The sequence below is a fragment of the Lissotriton vulgaris genome, chromosome 4_1, assembly GCF_964263255.1.
Source record: "Lissotriton vulgaris chromosome 4_1, aLisVul1.2, whole genome shotgun sequence".
Taxonomy (NCBI): Eukaryota; Metazoa; Chordata; class Amphibia; order Caudata; family Salamandridae; genus Lissotriton; species Lissotriton vulgaris.
The window spans coordinates 1,071,354,921-1,071,367,984 of record NC_141691.1 but is presented as its reverse complement, the minus strand read 5'-3'; the positions used below and the strand labels follow the sequence as shown (position 1 = coordinate 1,071,367,984).

General features: G+C 51.4%; 2 protein-coding genes across 2 annotated transcripts in view; one reads left to right on the top strand and one right to left on the bottom strand.

Moving 5' to 3' along the window:
• Positions 1-13,064, top strand: part of DNAH5 (dynein axonemal heavy chain 5) — a 5,605,957-nt gene that overhangs the window by 5,494,808 nt on the left and 98,085 nt on the right. The gene's annotated exons all lie outside the window — the stretch shown is intronic.
• LOC147722883 (uncharacterized) overlaps positions 1-13,064 on the bottom strand; it is a 103,773-nt gene that overhangs the window by 86,132 nt on the left and 4,577 nt on the right. The window contains exon 5 of the mRNA XM_086966588.1: positions 5,808-5,868. Coding sequence (XP_086822714.1) covers positions 5,808-5,868 — 61 coding nt within the window. The remainder of the gene's footprint in view (positions 1-5,807; positions 5,869-13,064) is intronic.

Sequence of the window (13,064 nt, the reverse complement as noted above, 5' to 3'; positions counted from 1 at the left end):
TAAGGAAAACATACCCTCAGGTAATACTCCCAGACCTCCTGTTACCACTAGTGGTAATCCCCCAGGTGGTGGTAGTGCCCCCAAGAATGTGGTGGGCATTACTTTGGGCAATCAGGTGGATTATGGCCTAGCCAGATCCCCTGACACAACTCTTGTCTGTGAGACTGGCATGGGGTTTGCCAGCTTCACTACTGGTCCCCACATTTTGGGAAAGTATAGACAAGAGCTCCTAGTCAATGGTCAGAAAGATGAGGCATTCAGAGACACAGGGGCCAGCATCACCATGGTGATTGACCATCTGGTCCCCTCTGCTCAACTGACCCCTGGTTTTACTTATCAGGTGACAGACATTCATGGAGTGAAAAGAAGGCATCCCATGGCAGTAGTCAAGCTCAGCTGGGGTAATGTCACAGGGCCCATGAGAGTGGCAGTGACAGATAACCTACCTGTAGATTGCTTACTGGGGAATGACCTGGAACTCTCAGCATGGGCTGAGGTGGAGGAAGAAACCCACTCCAGGATGATAGGCCTATCCAGAAGGGTTAGTGGGGCAGTAATAGCTGCAGCCCCAGTCCAAGCACCAGTCCTCCCTGAAAAGGTTGGAAGGGCAGTGGTAGCCACTGCCCAGGCTCAGACAGACTTCCCAGAACAGGATAGGAGGGCTGTGACAGTCACAGCCCAAACACAAACAGAGTGCCCTCCTGAAAAGGTTGGCAAGGCTGTAATGGTCTCAGCCTCCACTCAAACAGATAGTGTTGTGAAGCCTGAAACAATGGATCACTCCACTCAGACAGAGAGCATTGAGGAGGAAGAGAAATCTCCCTCCCACCAGACTCTAGGAAAGGATCAGCCTCCTCAGGGAACTGATCTGACCCCTTGTGAAGGAACTGCCCCAGAGGTAGTCAGGCCTAGCCTGGCAGAGCCCCTGGTGTCAGTGGACCCTTCCAAGGTGGGACACAGTCTAGAGCAGGTAACCTGCCCCTCTCTACTCTGCCTCAGTCAGCCCAGGGCTGAAGAGGTCAGGGAGGTCAGTGGTGGACCCCAAGGGACCCCCTGTCAACAGAACTCCTTAATCAACAGATTAGGATCACTGAAGCTGGTAAACCTAGCCAAGTGAAAATAAATCAGACTCCTGAGGGATCCCCCTTAAAAGTAGTTAGGGACCTCCCACAGCTGGACACTGTTGGGCACAGCCAAACATGGGGCCTAAAAACCCCAAACCTGACCTGTCCCTCCAGTAAGCCAAACAGAGGGACTCAGCCTCCAGCTTTAGGTAGCCAGAGGATGACCCTGAGAGCACAGTGCATCTCAGCTAAAGAAAGAAAGGCACACATGATGGATGGTGATTGGAGGAAGTTGAGCCCAAAGGTAGAGGAGCCTCACTTCAGTACTCCATCCCAGCATCAGCCTTTTTCTTTCCCAAGACACACCAAAGACAGAGATTCCCTATGGTGGAGACCCTCAGATACCCTTAGGGTGAGGGGTTGCTTAGTGGACCATGACACAGGGGGAAACCAAGCCAGAGCTGGTCCTTCCTTATATGGCCACTTAGGTAATAGAGGCTTACCTGGACAAGGATAGCCTTATCTCCTTTCGTTTGGGGGGAGGGGGGGTTGTGTAGGAAGGTACCTCCTGACTATGGTTGCCCCCAACTTTTTTTTCCTGTGTTTTAGCTGGTTTACGACATAGTTGGCCTGGGACCCTGCCAATCAGGACCCCAGGCCTACTGCTCTCTCTGTAAAAATGGATTCCATGTACCTTAGGTACATTTCCAATTGGTACTGGGCCACCTTATCAGACCCTGTAACTCAGGGCATAGGTGTACCCAGGGCCTACCAGGGGCTGAAGCATGTATTATGCCACCCCTGGATGGCCATCTAAATCTGACACAACTGGCTGCACGACAGCTGGGGCAAGGTGGTGTAATCACCCTTTGCTTTAGATATAGTATACCTATATCTAACCCTAAAAATGGACACATAGATTCCTATCAGTCACTCCTATGGCAGGCCTTGACAATCCTGAAGGCAGAGTGCTTGGAATCGTGTGAGATGGTGCTCTGGCATGAGCTGAGCCCGTTTGCAGCTTGCGGAACCAAGTCCTAATAGCTGTTCCATGATAACGCATACCATATACTCTTAAGTGCATTATAATCCTCGCGGTTAAATGCCATCTCTGGTATTGCTTTATCAAAACATGTCGAGTAAGGTGTCATACGAATTGGAATACTAACCCCTCGCCAATTCTGGCGACGGGGTTAGCATTCCACCCTTCTAGAGGGACACGACATGTATGTAACTGTGAACCCCTGTTAAAGTTAACTGAAGCTTCAGCGCCACAAAATGGACACTGCCACCACAGACACAAGTCTGACCCCCTACAGCTGGGAGTCCTTCCAGCGAGGGGAGCTTGGACAAAGGGTTTCCTGTCCGGGGCGGTGCTAGCACCATCCCAGACAGGGTTTTGTGTATCCTGGGTAGGCAGGGCTTTACAGGAAGGTGACTGCAGAGTGGCACCCCGGTGCTCACTACGCATCTGCCGGCTAGAACCAGTTCCAGGGGCACACCAGCCCCTGGCCTGGGGAAAGTCCGGCATGGGAGAGGGGTGTAACCACCCCCCTTCCTAGTCCCGCCCATAGGCAGGACCTAGTCACCGGGTCAGCCCCTTTTCCTAGTATAAAGATAGGAGCGGGCCCCCTTCCAAATTAGATCATCTTTGGAATCAAGACACGACTTTCTACGAAAGGACTTCAAGATTTCTTCTTCAAGATTCTCCCTTGTGGCTAAGGAGTAGTCACCCTGCATCCGCAGGCACCATCTTAAGAACACTGCGGTCTGCTGCAAGTCCTTCCTCCGGAATCCGACTGACCAGCTCGACGAGAACCGGCTTCCCTGGCACCTCTGACCTCTACCCACCTCTACAGCTAAGCTGAGATCCGTGGGAGCGACGAGACCTCGAGGGACCGGCCATCTTCAAGACTGCACGACTTCTTTCCAGCACGACCGCCGAGGGATCCTCTGGTGAGTGCTTTGGGGTCCGAGAAGCCCCGACCCTGAGCAGCTCCAGCACCGAAGTTCAGCCTCCCAGCATCTCCACGATCTGCGTGGGGCCCTTCTGCTCTTTGCTGCTCACCGCGTTGTTTGGCTACTAGCCCGCTGGCTTGTGGCCTTCCTAACGACGCCCGACGACATCACCACTGCTGGTCTGGTTGCTCCAGACTGGCCCTTGCTCCCTTCCAAGAGAGGAGCACCCCGGACCCTCCTGGTCCACTCCAGACGCCATTTTAGGTCCACCGCGTGGGCTTGAATTTGCCAAGTCTTGTTGCCCCAATCCTGGGTCCAGCGACGACGACAGCATCATCCATCGTGGGACAGCTCGCACCTCCATCCTGGTCGCCGACAACGCCTCCTGGTCCGTGAGACTGCAGAGCCCAGCGTCGCCCACTCACCTAGTCGAGGTGACTACCATCCGGTGCCCTCCTGGTGCCACCTGACTACTGGCTAGTAGTCACGAACTTGGTCCCCTCTGCTTTCAGGTGTCATCCATCTTCAAGATCCAGGCTTGGATCACTTCGAACTCTCTTCACTGGTCGCCTGCCAGCATCTTTTCTTCAGGCTCCTGGTTCGTCGACGAGGATTCCAGACGGCTTTTGAGACATATGCAGCCGCAGCCCCTGGGCTAGGTAACTTCGCATTTCGGTGCCCCAGCATAGCCTCACTATCCAAGGGTCAGGATCCACTGTCGTTTTCTTCCTACCAGGTCGGGTTCGCCCGAGAACACTAACTGTGTCATTACTAGCCTCCATAGACTTTGTCCCGCATCCCGCGTGAGTGTGCACACTCTGCACCCGAGTCCCCTTGGCCTCCTATTCGTAACCTGAAGGTTCAATAGTCAAGTCCTAGCGATTTCAAAGCCTATTAGTCCAGTACTTACCTGCTAGTAATTTCGCATTCCACTTCCATAGTATATGGTTTTCCGTGCCCCTCGGGCATCTGTGTAAATTGTGCTAACTTAAGTATTTTTGCAAGAGTTTTGTTGTGTGCTTAGTACCCTGTCCTCATAAAGAGTACAGGGATGTTGTGACCTAAATAAATACACTGTTTATTTTCATAACACTTGTGTGGTGTCCTTTCACTTGGTGTTCAAGGGGTATATGTGTGGAAAACAGCTGGCTTAACACGCCCTCTAGAGTCTTAGCCTTAGACTGCTCGTATCCACGCTACTAGGATAGCTGGTCTATAAGGTTGACTTACAACCAATCACCATAAGGGTTGCTGGACTGATACATAGTGATCACTAGAATAGTGAGCACTGCATATCAGGCCACCTTCTCACAGAAGTGACCCACTCATGAATAAAGCTCTCTCCTAGGACTTCATATCTATCTACTGGGAAATGTTTTGTGCGAGCTGTGAATTGGAATGTTGAAATTAGCAAAGATATTGGGCCATGTATTAACCACACTGCAGAAGGTGTCTCTGCTATTGTGAATGGAAGCTGTTCTAATTTCTTGAGATGTGACCTTGTGCAAGTGGTGTCTTTCTTGGCCATTAGTTGTTGTTTACATCTCAGATTAAAATGCAAGAATAGCTGTGCGGAATATAGGTAATGCCTTGGAAAGTGGCCACTTTTGAGGACCTGAAGTGTCCTACTAAACAGCATGATAGAACTAAGCTGATTTCGCTCATGGTATAACGAAGACATATCACTGTTTGTAACATCAATAACAGACAACATTGTTATTCAAGTTGTAAATGCGAGACGACAACGTGTTAATACTATTATCAACAGCAGCAAGTACTTTATCGAAATTATCTTGCTCAATTTGCCTTAAATGTACAGCAGCTTCCATTTGTGATAGTTTCCAAATTTCATTATTTGTGACATAGATATATTGTTTTGAATGTGGACCCAACTAAAAGCCAGATACGACCATGTCTTCTGAAAGGAGAGAAAGATGTTTTACTGCAGACAATATGGAGTGTTCCAATCATTGTTGGCACAGTTTCCTTACAAAATAGATTGTGACTATACCTGAGTGCTGAGAGTGGGAATAACGAGGGATGGAATCTGCTTGCCTTAAATCCCGGTGTGGAATTAAAAAAAACGAGTATAACAGCCATTTGTGTCCACTGGCCGCAATAAACACCCGTTTGAACCTGAAAGTGTAGAGTTAAATGTGCCATTCTGTAACATGCTATTGCATTGTTCTTCAGTGTAATTTGTTAAATGTTGCCCATTGTTAAATCGGGCAGTGGGAGAAATGTGTGGTGCATTTGGATCTTAAATGTTTGCCAGTCCTAGACAAGCAGTCTGCTGTACTGCATCATTCAGAAAAATAATTTGTGTTAGAATTAACCAGGCTCGAAACAAGTTGTCTTTCCCCTGAAGTTGCCAAAGTTTGGTGCCCCAAATTGATTTCATGTTGGTGGTATCCTTCCAATATTCATAGCCTTTCATGGATAATTGTGCAACAAGCAAGTCTGTATATATTAGCTTGGCTTGTATAAGCATATATATATTTCTTTGTTGGTGTAGGGACAAGTTTTTTAATAAAAAGATTTCGGGTCTAATGCATTGTAGCCAGAAAAATATATGAATGTATCTGTACATGTTTTAGAGCTCCCTTGTGAGGAATTAGGACAATGTTCCCATTGTGTATAAAATCAAAAAGTGTGTGTTTAACACTAGCTCAATGTAAATAATGATGTCCATAATGATGGTAAAACCACATTTCACTATAACTAGTAGAATTTAGATACATGTCCTCAGATTCGAAATGGCAGCTCCAAGAGAACAGAGTTTACCTTCACAGCATTCCAATCATCAGAATGTAATCCAGGTGAGATAACATCACCCATTGAAACCCTGAAAAACATAAGTAATGTGCAGTATTTCCGTCGGTCCAAAGATATCATAAGGTACGTCTTCCCACACAATCCCATCAGTTACTGGAACAGTGGAAATGTTCACAAGGGACAAGTTTCTTTTTAGCTTATGTGAAGAGGAGTGTGGCGTTAACATCTCATCGACCAGTTCTGTGTCAGAATGTTATGGAAAGTAATGGCCATTGATTAGCAAGAAGAAAACAGCAACAAATCCAATCCAAAGAAATAGAAAAACCAAGGAAAGTGTTATTCAAAGATATATCCAAGGAGGGACCAGATACGTGTGTTTCAGCCATGAAAAGAAAACACAGGCCCATGTAGGCGGAGTGTGAAAAACAGGAGACACATGTGCAGGAAGAGAACTGCTAGACTCCAGGAGGTTTGGTTAGCTATAAAGGTCATTACCTGCAGCAGATGCAGTAATAAGTATAGACCTGTCAGTGGTGTGGCTTGAATTTGTCCTCTTGTTAGGAAATAACTGAAGTTCATGCTCAGGTAAAATCCCCCCACCCAGCTGCAGAGAAACAGCGTTGATGATGCTCACAAGCTGCAGAGGAATTTCCTGTACAGTGGCAAAAGGAGTTAGGCAACTATTGAGGACTCTTTGTGGCCTACTGTTAAGAATCCGGCACTTGATGTAACTTGATGTGATCAATGGAGGCAAAATGAGTGTCTTTGGAACCAGGAAGCGGTGGCAATATTCAGTTCTTGTACCTTGAATGCTAAGGACTGGCGCCTGTGCTTGGTATGATGGGCTTGTTTCCTTCTTTACCACAATCCTTTCCCAAATGAGATCCCCAACTTGTGGAATCCAGGCAGAAGGTGCTTCCTGCTCCTGGATTCCGTCAGGGACAGACGTCTACAGCTGTTTATTGGATTGGCTGTCAAAGGAATTTTACAAGTCCCGTAAGACAGCACAACAATCATTTATGTCAAAGAGTGTAGCTGCCGCCACAATGGCTGGAAGGTCAAGATCTGAAAGAAACAGGTTAGTATTAGATTCCTTACCATAGAATATCCCCAGGCGTCAGTCTGGATCCGAAAACTTTTGCGTAGCAGTACCCCTGCGCGTCGCTAGGTGTCGTCTGCGGCTCCGCGTCCGTCGGCGTCATTGGAGCCGGGGATGACGTCGCCGGAGTACTTAGACGCCGCCCTCGCGCGCTGACGTCAGTTCTTCTTTTTTCCGCGCCAGCAAGCGCCGATCCGGAAAAAGTGGTACCTGTTAGTCATTTTTTGACTAAACTTTTTCGATCCCTTTTGATCTGTTTTTCGAGTCGAACGACTCCATCGGTGCCGGTAGTAATACCCTGGTTCAAACCCTGTGCCGACTGCAACCGACTGATGTCGGTTACCGACCCCCGTCGCCGGTGCCTGTATTGCTTAGGGGCCGACCACGATGACAAGTCGTGCCCCGACTGCCGGGCCTTGATGTCGAAAGCTAGGCAGGGGCGGTTCCGTAAGCGCCTCGAGCTTCGGCAGTCGGCCCCGCGTCGCTCGAGGTCCCGGTCCAGGAGGAGGTCGAGGGACCGGTCGCGGGGCCGGAGTCATCACAGCTCGGCGAGTCGACCCCACTCGTCGGGCTCCAAGTCCTCAGGTAAGAGGCACAAGAAGTCGAAGTGACACCGCTCTTCTGCCTCCCCCGACGCTCGCACGATGCGGCCGGGGGTTCGTGCGGCTCCGCCGGAGCTGCAGGCGTCGCGGCCTGCTCCATACCCGCCGGTCCCTGGGCAGAACGCGATGCCGGTGGAGATTGATGCCTTCCTCACGGCCATGAGGTTGCTCACTCCTCCGTCGGGTTCCGACTGCGAGCCCTAGCGGGCCGGGTGCCCCGGCGCCGTCGGGTGCTTCGGACCCGGCGCCGCCGGCGACTCCGGTTCCGTCGCCACAGGGCCCCGCCGGATCTGGGTCGCCGCTGGTCGACCTAAAGACCCCTCCGCCGGCATCGACACCTAGGCTGTCGCCCCCGACGCCGTCTCCGGACAATGTCGTCCCCGATCCTCCCCTCGATCCGGTTCCGGCGCCGGAACACCGTCGCTCGACGCCGCATTCGATGCCGGGAGAAGTGCCTTACTTCTATGATCCGGCCCCATCATTTGAACCTGAGTACCAGGAAATGGAGGACGAGGCGGATTGGGAGGGGTCTGAGGACCCTCTGGCATGGGAGTGCCAGTCTTTTCAGGACTGGGCAGGTGAACTAGGGGAGGCCAGTGGTTTGGACACTTCGCCCGACACTGGATTTGTCTCCCCTCCTACCGTGGCTACGGAGGAGGGGGCTGCCTCTAGTGTAGTGTTGACGAGGGCAGCCAAGGCATTGGCTCTTGAGCTCCCTGTCACGGCCGTGAGGACTAACCTCCTCACTGAGGTCTTCGGAGCCTCTACTGCCGTTTAATGAGGCCTTAACTGACGTTCTGTTGGGCACTTGGTCCAGGCCCGCTACAGGTCCCCCTGTAGATAGGAACATGTCCAGACGTCACCGCCCGGCCCCGGTCAACCCCTGTTTCCTGTCCACCCTCCCCACCCCGAGAGCCTGGTTATCCAGGCCTCCAATTCCCAGACCGCATTCCCGACAGCTCCCCTTGATCGGGAATCCAAAAGGTATGAACAGTATGGAAAAAAGATGTTCTCCTCACTTATCTTGGGGTTGCGGTCGGTCAACACCACTTGCCTTTTGGGCCGTTATGCCCACTCTCTGTGGGACACGGTCGCGGACGCGCTGCCACAATGCCCAGAGGAGGTCCGGGTTAAACTCGCCCACGCCCTTGCGGAGGGGCGAGATGGGGCAAGGCATTCCATTCGATGGGCTGGATACCACCGACTCGCTAGGCAGGGCAATTGCAAAGACTGGTGGTGGTTCGCCGCCACGCCTGGCTGAGTTCCTCCAATTTTTCGGCTGATGTCCAGAACACCCTTATGGACATGCCGTTTGATGGCCGTCGCCTCTTTGGCGACAAGGCAGATAGTGCGCTTGAGCACTTTAAGGACTCCAGGGCTACGGCCAAGTCCTTGGGCCTGTCAGACCCACACCAGCAAACTGCTGCCTTTCGCTCCTTTCGTGGCCAAGGAAGGGGCACCCCCACACGTCCTGCCAGCCACAGGCTGCAGACTAACATTCGGCATGGTGGCGGACGTGGTAACCGCCGTGGCGGTGCCAGGGGACAACGGCGAGGCCAGTCCACATCCACCCCCGCAGCATCTGCCTCAAAGCCATCCTAGTCCGAGGTTTCAGGCCCATTTAATGCGAATGGGGGGCAGGGTTCGCCATCACCTCCTCCCCTGGCGCGACATCACATAGGACAGGTGGGTTCTGCAAATTGTCCGAAGGGGCTACTCCCTCCCTTTCGAAGCGACCCCTCCAGCCATGCCACCGCAATTCCACCACGTGTCGGGGGATCACTTGCAACTTCTGCAAGAGGAAGTTACGGCCCTCTTGGCCAGAAGTAGGGTGTGGTTGTTATTCCCACTACTTTCTGGTTCCCAAGAAGGGCAAAGGGGGCCTACGCCCTATCTTGGAACTGCGGAACTTCAACGGCTTCCTCCGGAAGGAGAAGTTCGATGCTGACTCTGGCTCAGGTCTTAGCTGCCCTAGACCCCGGAGACTGGATGGTAGCGTTGGACTTGCAGGACGCTTATTTACACATCCCTGTCCTGCCGGCCCACCGGCGCTACCTGCGGTTCATGGTAGGCCACGAGCACTTTCAGTTTACCGTGCTCCCCTTCGGCCTTACCAGCGCCCCTCGGGTGTTCATGAAAGTGATGGCCGCAGCTCATCTGTGCAGATTAGGAATGTCAGTCTTCCCCTATCTCGACGACTGGTTGTCGAAGGTGGGCTCGCCCCACACAGTCGTCCGCCACTTCCAGACTACGGCCGACCTCCTGCACCTGCTGGGGTTCTCCATCAATGTGCCGAAGTCACACCTGTGCCCCTCTCAGAAGCTCCTCTTCATCGGAGCGGTTCTAGACTCGGCGCAGTGTCGAGGTTATCCTCCCGAACAGCGTGTTCGGGATATTCAGGCTCTGATTCGGATCTTTCAGCCTTTATCCTGAGTCTCGGTCAGGTTGACGCTGCAGCTTCTGGGGCTGATGGGCTCCTGCATCCTTCTGGTGCATCACGCCAGGTGGCGGATGCGGGCTCTGCAGTGGGACTTGAAGTTTCAGTGGGCCCAGAATCAGGGCAACTTGTCCGACCATGTCTTGATCTCGGAGGGCACTGTAAGACAGTTGCAGTGGTGGCTCACAGACCCCGATTGGTTCAGCGGCAGATACCTCTCCCTTCCCCAACCGGAGCACGTAGTTGTGACGGACGAGTCCCTCCTGGGCTGGGGCGGCCACATGGGAGAGGCAGAGATCAGAGGCCTCTGGTCTCCGGCGGAGTCCCAGCTCCACATCAACCTTCTGGGGCTGCGGGCGATCCAACTTGCGCTGAAAGCATTCCTCCCCTTTGTCTGGGGGAGTGTAGTGCAGGTGTTTACGGACAACACCACCGCCATGTGTTACTCCAACAAACAGGGCGGGGTGGGGTCGTGGACTCTATGCCAGGAGGCTCTGCGTCTCTGGCAATGGCTGGAACATCAGGGCGTGACCCTAGTGGTTCAACACCTGGCAGGTTCCCTGAACGCCAGGGCACACAAACTCAGCCGTCGGTGCATGGTGGATCACGAATGGCTTCTGAACTCGGACATGGCACAAGGTCTCTTTCAGCAGTGGGGAGAGCCTTGGTTAGATCTATTTGCCACAGAAGAGAACGCGCAATGTCATCAGTTCTGCGCGTTGGAATTTCCAAGGCGGCACTCGCTCGGAGACGGTTTTCGTAGTGAGTGGAGCTGCGGTCTGTTGTACGCCTTTCCTCCTATACCACTTCTGCCCAGAATGCTGAAGAAGATCAGGCGCGACCGGGCCCAAGTCATCCTTGTGGCTCCGGACTGGGCACGAAGATACTGGTATCCCGAGCTACTCAGCATGTCAGTCGATCCCCCGATTTGTCTGCCTCTTCAGGAGGACCTTCTGTCGCAGCCGCAGGGGACGATCCTCCACCCGAACCTGGGAGATTGAGTGGCGACAGTTGAGGCCATTTGACTTGCCTCCTGAAGTCTGCGATGTGATTCTGGCAGCCAGGCGTCGCTCCACAAAATCGGTATACGCCTGCAGGTGGAACAAATTTGTGGCATGGTGCACAGCAAAGGCTGTGGATCCCCTTTCTGCCCCTCTTTCAGAGGTTCTCCTCTTTCTTCTTTCTCTTGCCCAGCAGGGCTCTGCTCTGGGCACTCTTAAGGGCTACCTCTCTGCCATGTCTGCCTTCTTAAGGCTTCCTGATCAGCTCTCTCTTTTCAAGTCCCCTGTTGTAAATAGGTTCTTGAAGGGCATCACTCATATGTTTCAACCTGTTCCTTTCGTGATGCCTCAATGGGACTTGAATCTTGTTCTGACTTATTTGATGTGCGTTCCCTTCGAGCCACTTCATAACTGTCCTCTTCGTCTTCTCACTCTTAAAACTGCATTCCTGGTTGCCATCACCTCTGCCAGGAGAGAGAGTGAGCTCCAGGCTCTTTCTTCTAAACCTCCATTCCTTTCTGTCCATCCGGACAAAGTTGTCTTACGGACACGTCCCTCTTTCCTGCCCAAGGTCGTCACAGCCTTCCACATCGGGCAGTCCATCACCTTGCCCACCTTCTTTCCGCCTCCGCATCCCTCGAAAGAGGAAGAGAGGCTCCACCGTCTGGACCCAAAACGTGCGCTCTCATACTATCTGGATCGCACACGCCAGTTCCGGGTGGATGACCAACTCTTTGTTGGTTATGTGGGCGCTAAAAAGGGACAGGTGGTGCACATACGGACCATTTCTCGATGGGTCATTTTGTGCATAAAGGCTTGTTATTCACTGGCTAAAAAGGAGCCTCCTGTGGGGCTGCATGCCCATTCCACTCGGGTTCAAAGATCCACCACCGGGGTTGGTATTGCTGGGGTATCTATTCTAAGGTAAGGAATCTTATACTAACCTGTTTCTTTCAGATGCACAAGTTACTTACCTTCGGTAACGATATATCTGTAAGAAACAGTAGTTAGTATTAGATTCCTTACCGCCCCACCCATCCTCCCCGTTCTGCGAACCGATATCCAGGGTTAAGGTCATCCCTTTCAGGGCCCTAGTGTTATGGCAGCAGTGTTGGTTTATATCATGGCTCTGCGTTTTGGCGCTGAAAAGCTGTGTATAAAAACTGACGTCAGCGTGCGAGGGCGGCGTCTAAGTACTCCGGCGACGTCATCCCGGCGCCAAAGACGCCAATGACGGACGCGGAACCGCAGACGACGCCTAGCGACACGCAGTTGTACTGCTATGCAAAAGGTTCCGGATCCAGACTGACGCCTGGGGATATTCTAAATTAAGGAATCTAATACTAACTACTGGTTCTTACAGATATATTGTTACCAAATGTAAGTAACTTGTTCGTCTGGAACGTTAATTTTTATTTAAAATCCAAAAGCCCTTGAAATATTACACTTACCTAGTCATATTTATTCCTTCTCTGGTGACCCATCCTTTACTTGTAAGATAACACTAGTGCAAAGCTACAAGGAATACCCAATGTATGTGTCAAAGTATAAAGCCAGAAATATGGTCAGTTCCAAGGAAAAGACAAAATGCACTCATAAACACTCGGAAAAAAGGCAAAGGGAGGGCTTCACATAAGCAACCACCAAGGATCAATTGGCATATTCTTGCCAGTTTGCTCACATATCATCATCGGCACCTCGCCTCTGCACTGAAGGGAACCAACACCCGAACAAATTCAGGAGGAATGTTGTGTCTATGTGTGTATTATTAATCTAATGGTATTTCTCTTTATATACAACACATCTCTATCAACTCCCAGAGGTCACCTAGGAGGGAGGAGAAGTTGCTCCCTCACACGAAAAAAAGGTTAAAAAGGAATTGCATAGGGCCTCCCGCAATTTATTCTTTAATAATGCCCGCACTTATGCCTAAAAAAACATACTATGTATTAGACCCTCTTAACTAGAATGGCTGATGAGATTTATTGCCTTTCTTACTTATTGGCAGTTTCTTCGGGGCAGGACCCTCGTTTTACCCATGTGTACACTGGACCTGTGTAAGACAAGGAATACTAAAAGAAAAGCGGGAACAACCAGCATAAAACCAAATATATTTCATAGTATTGG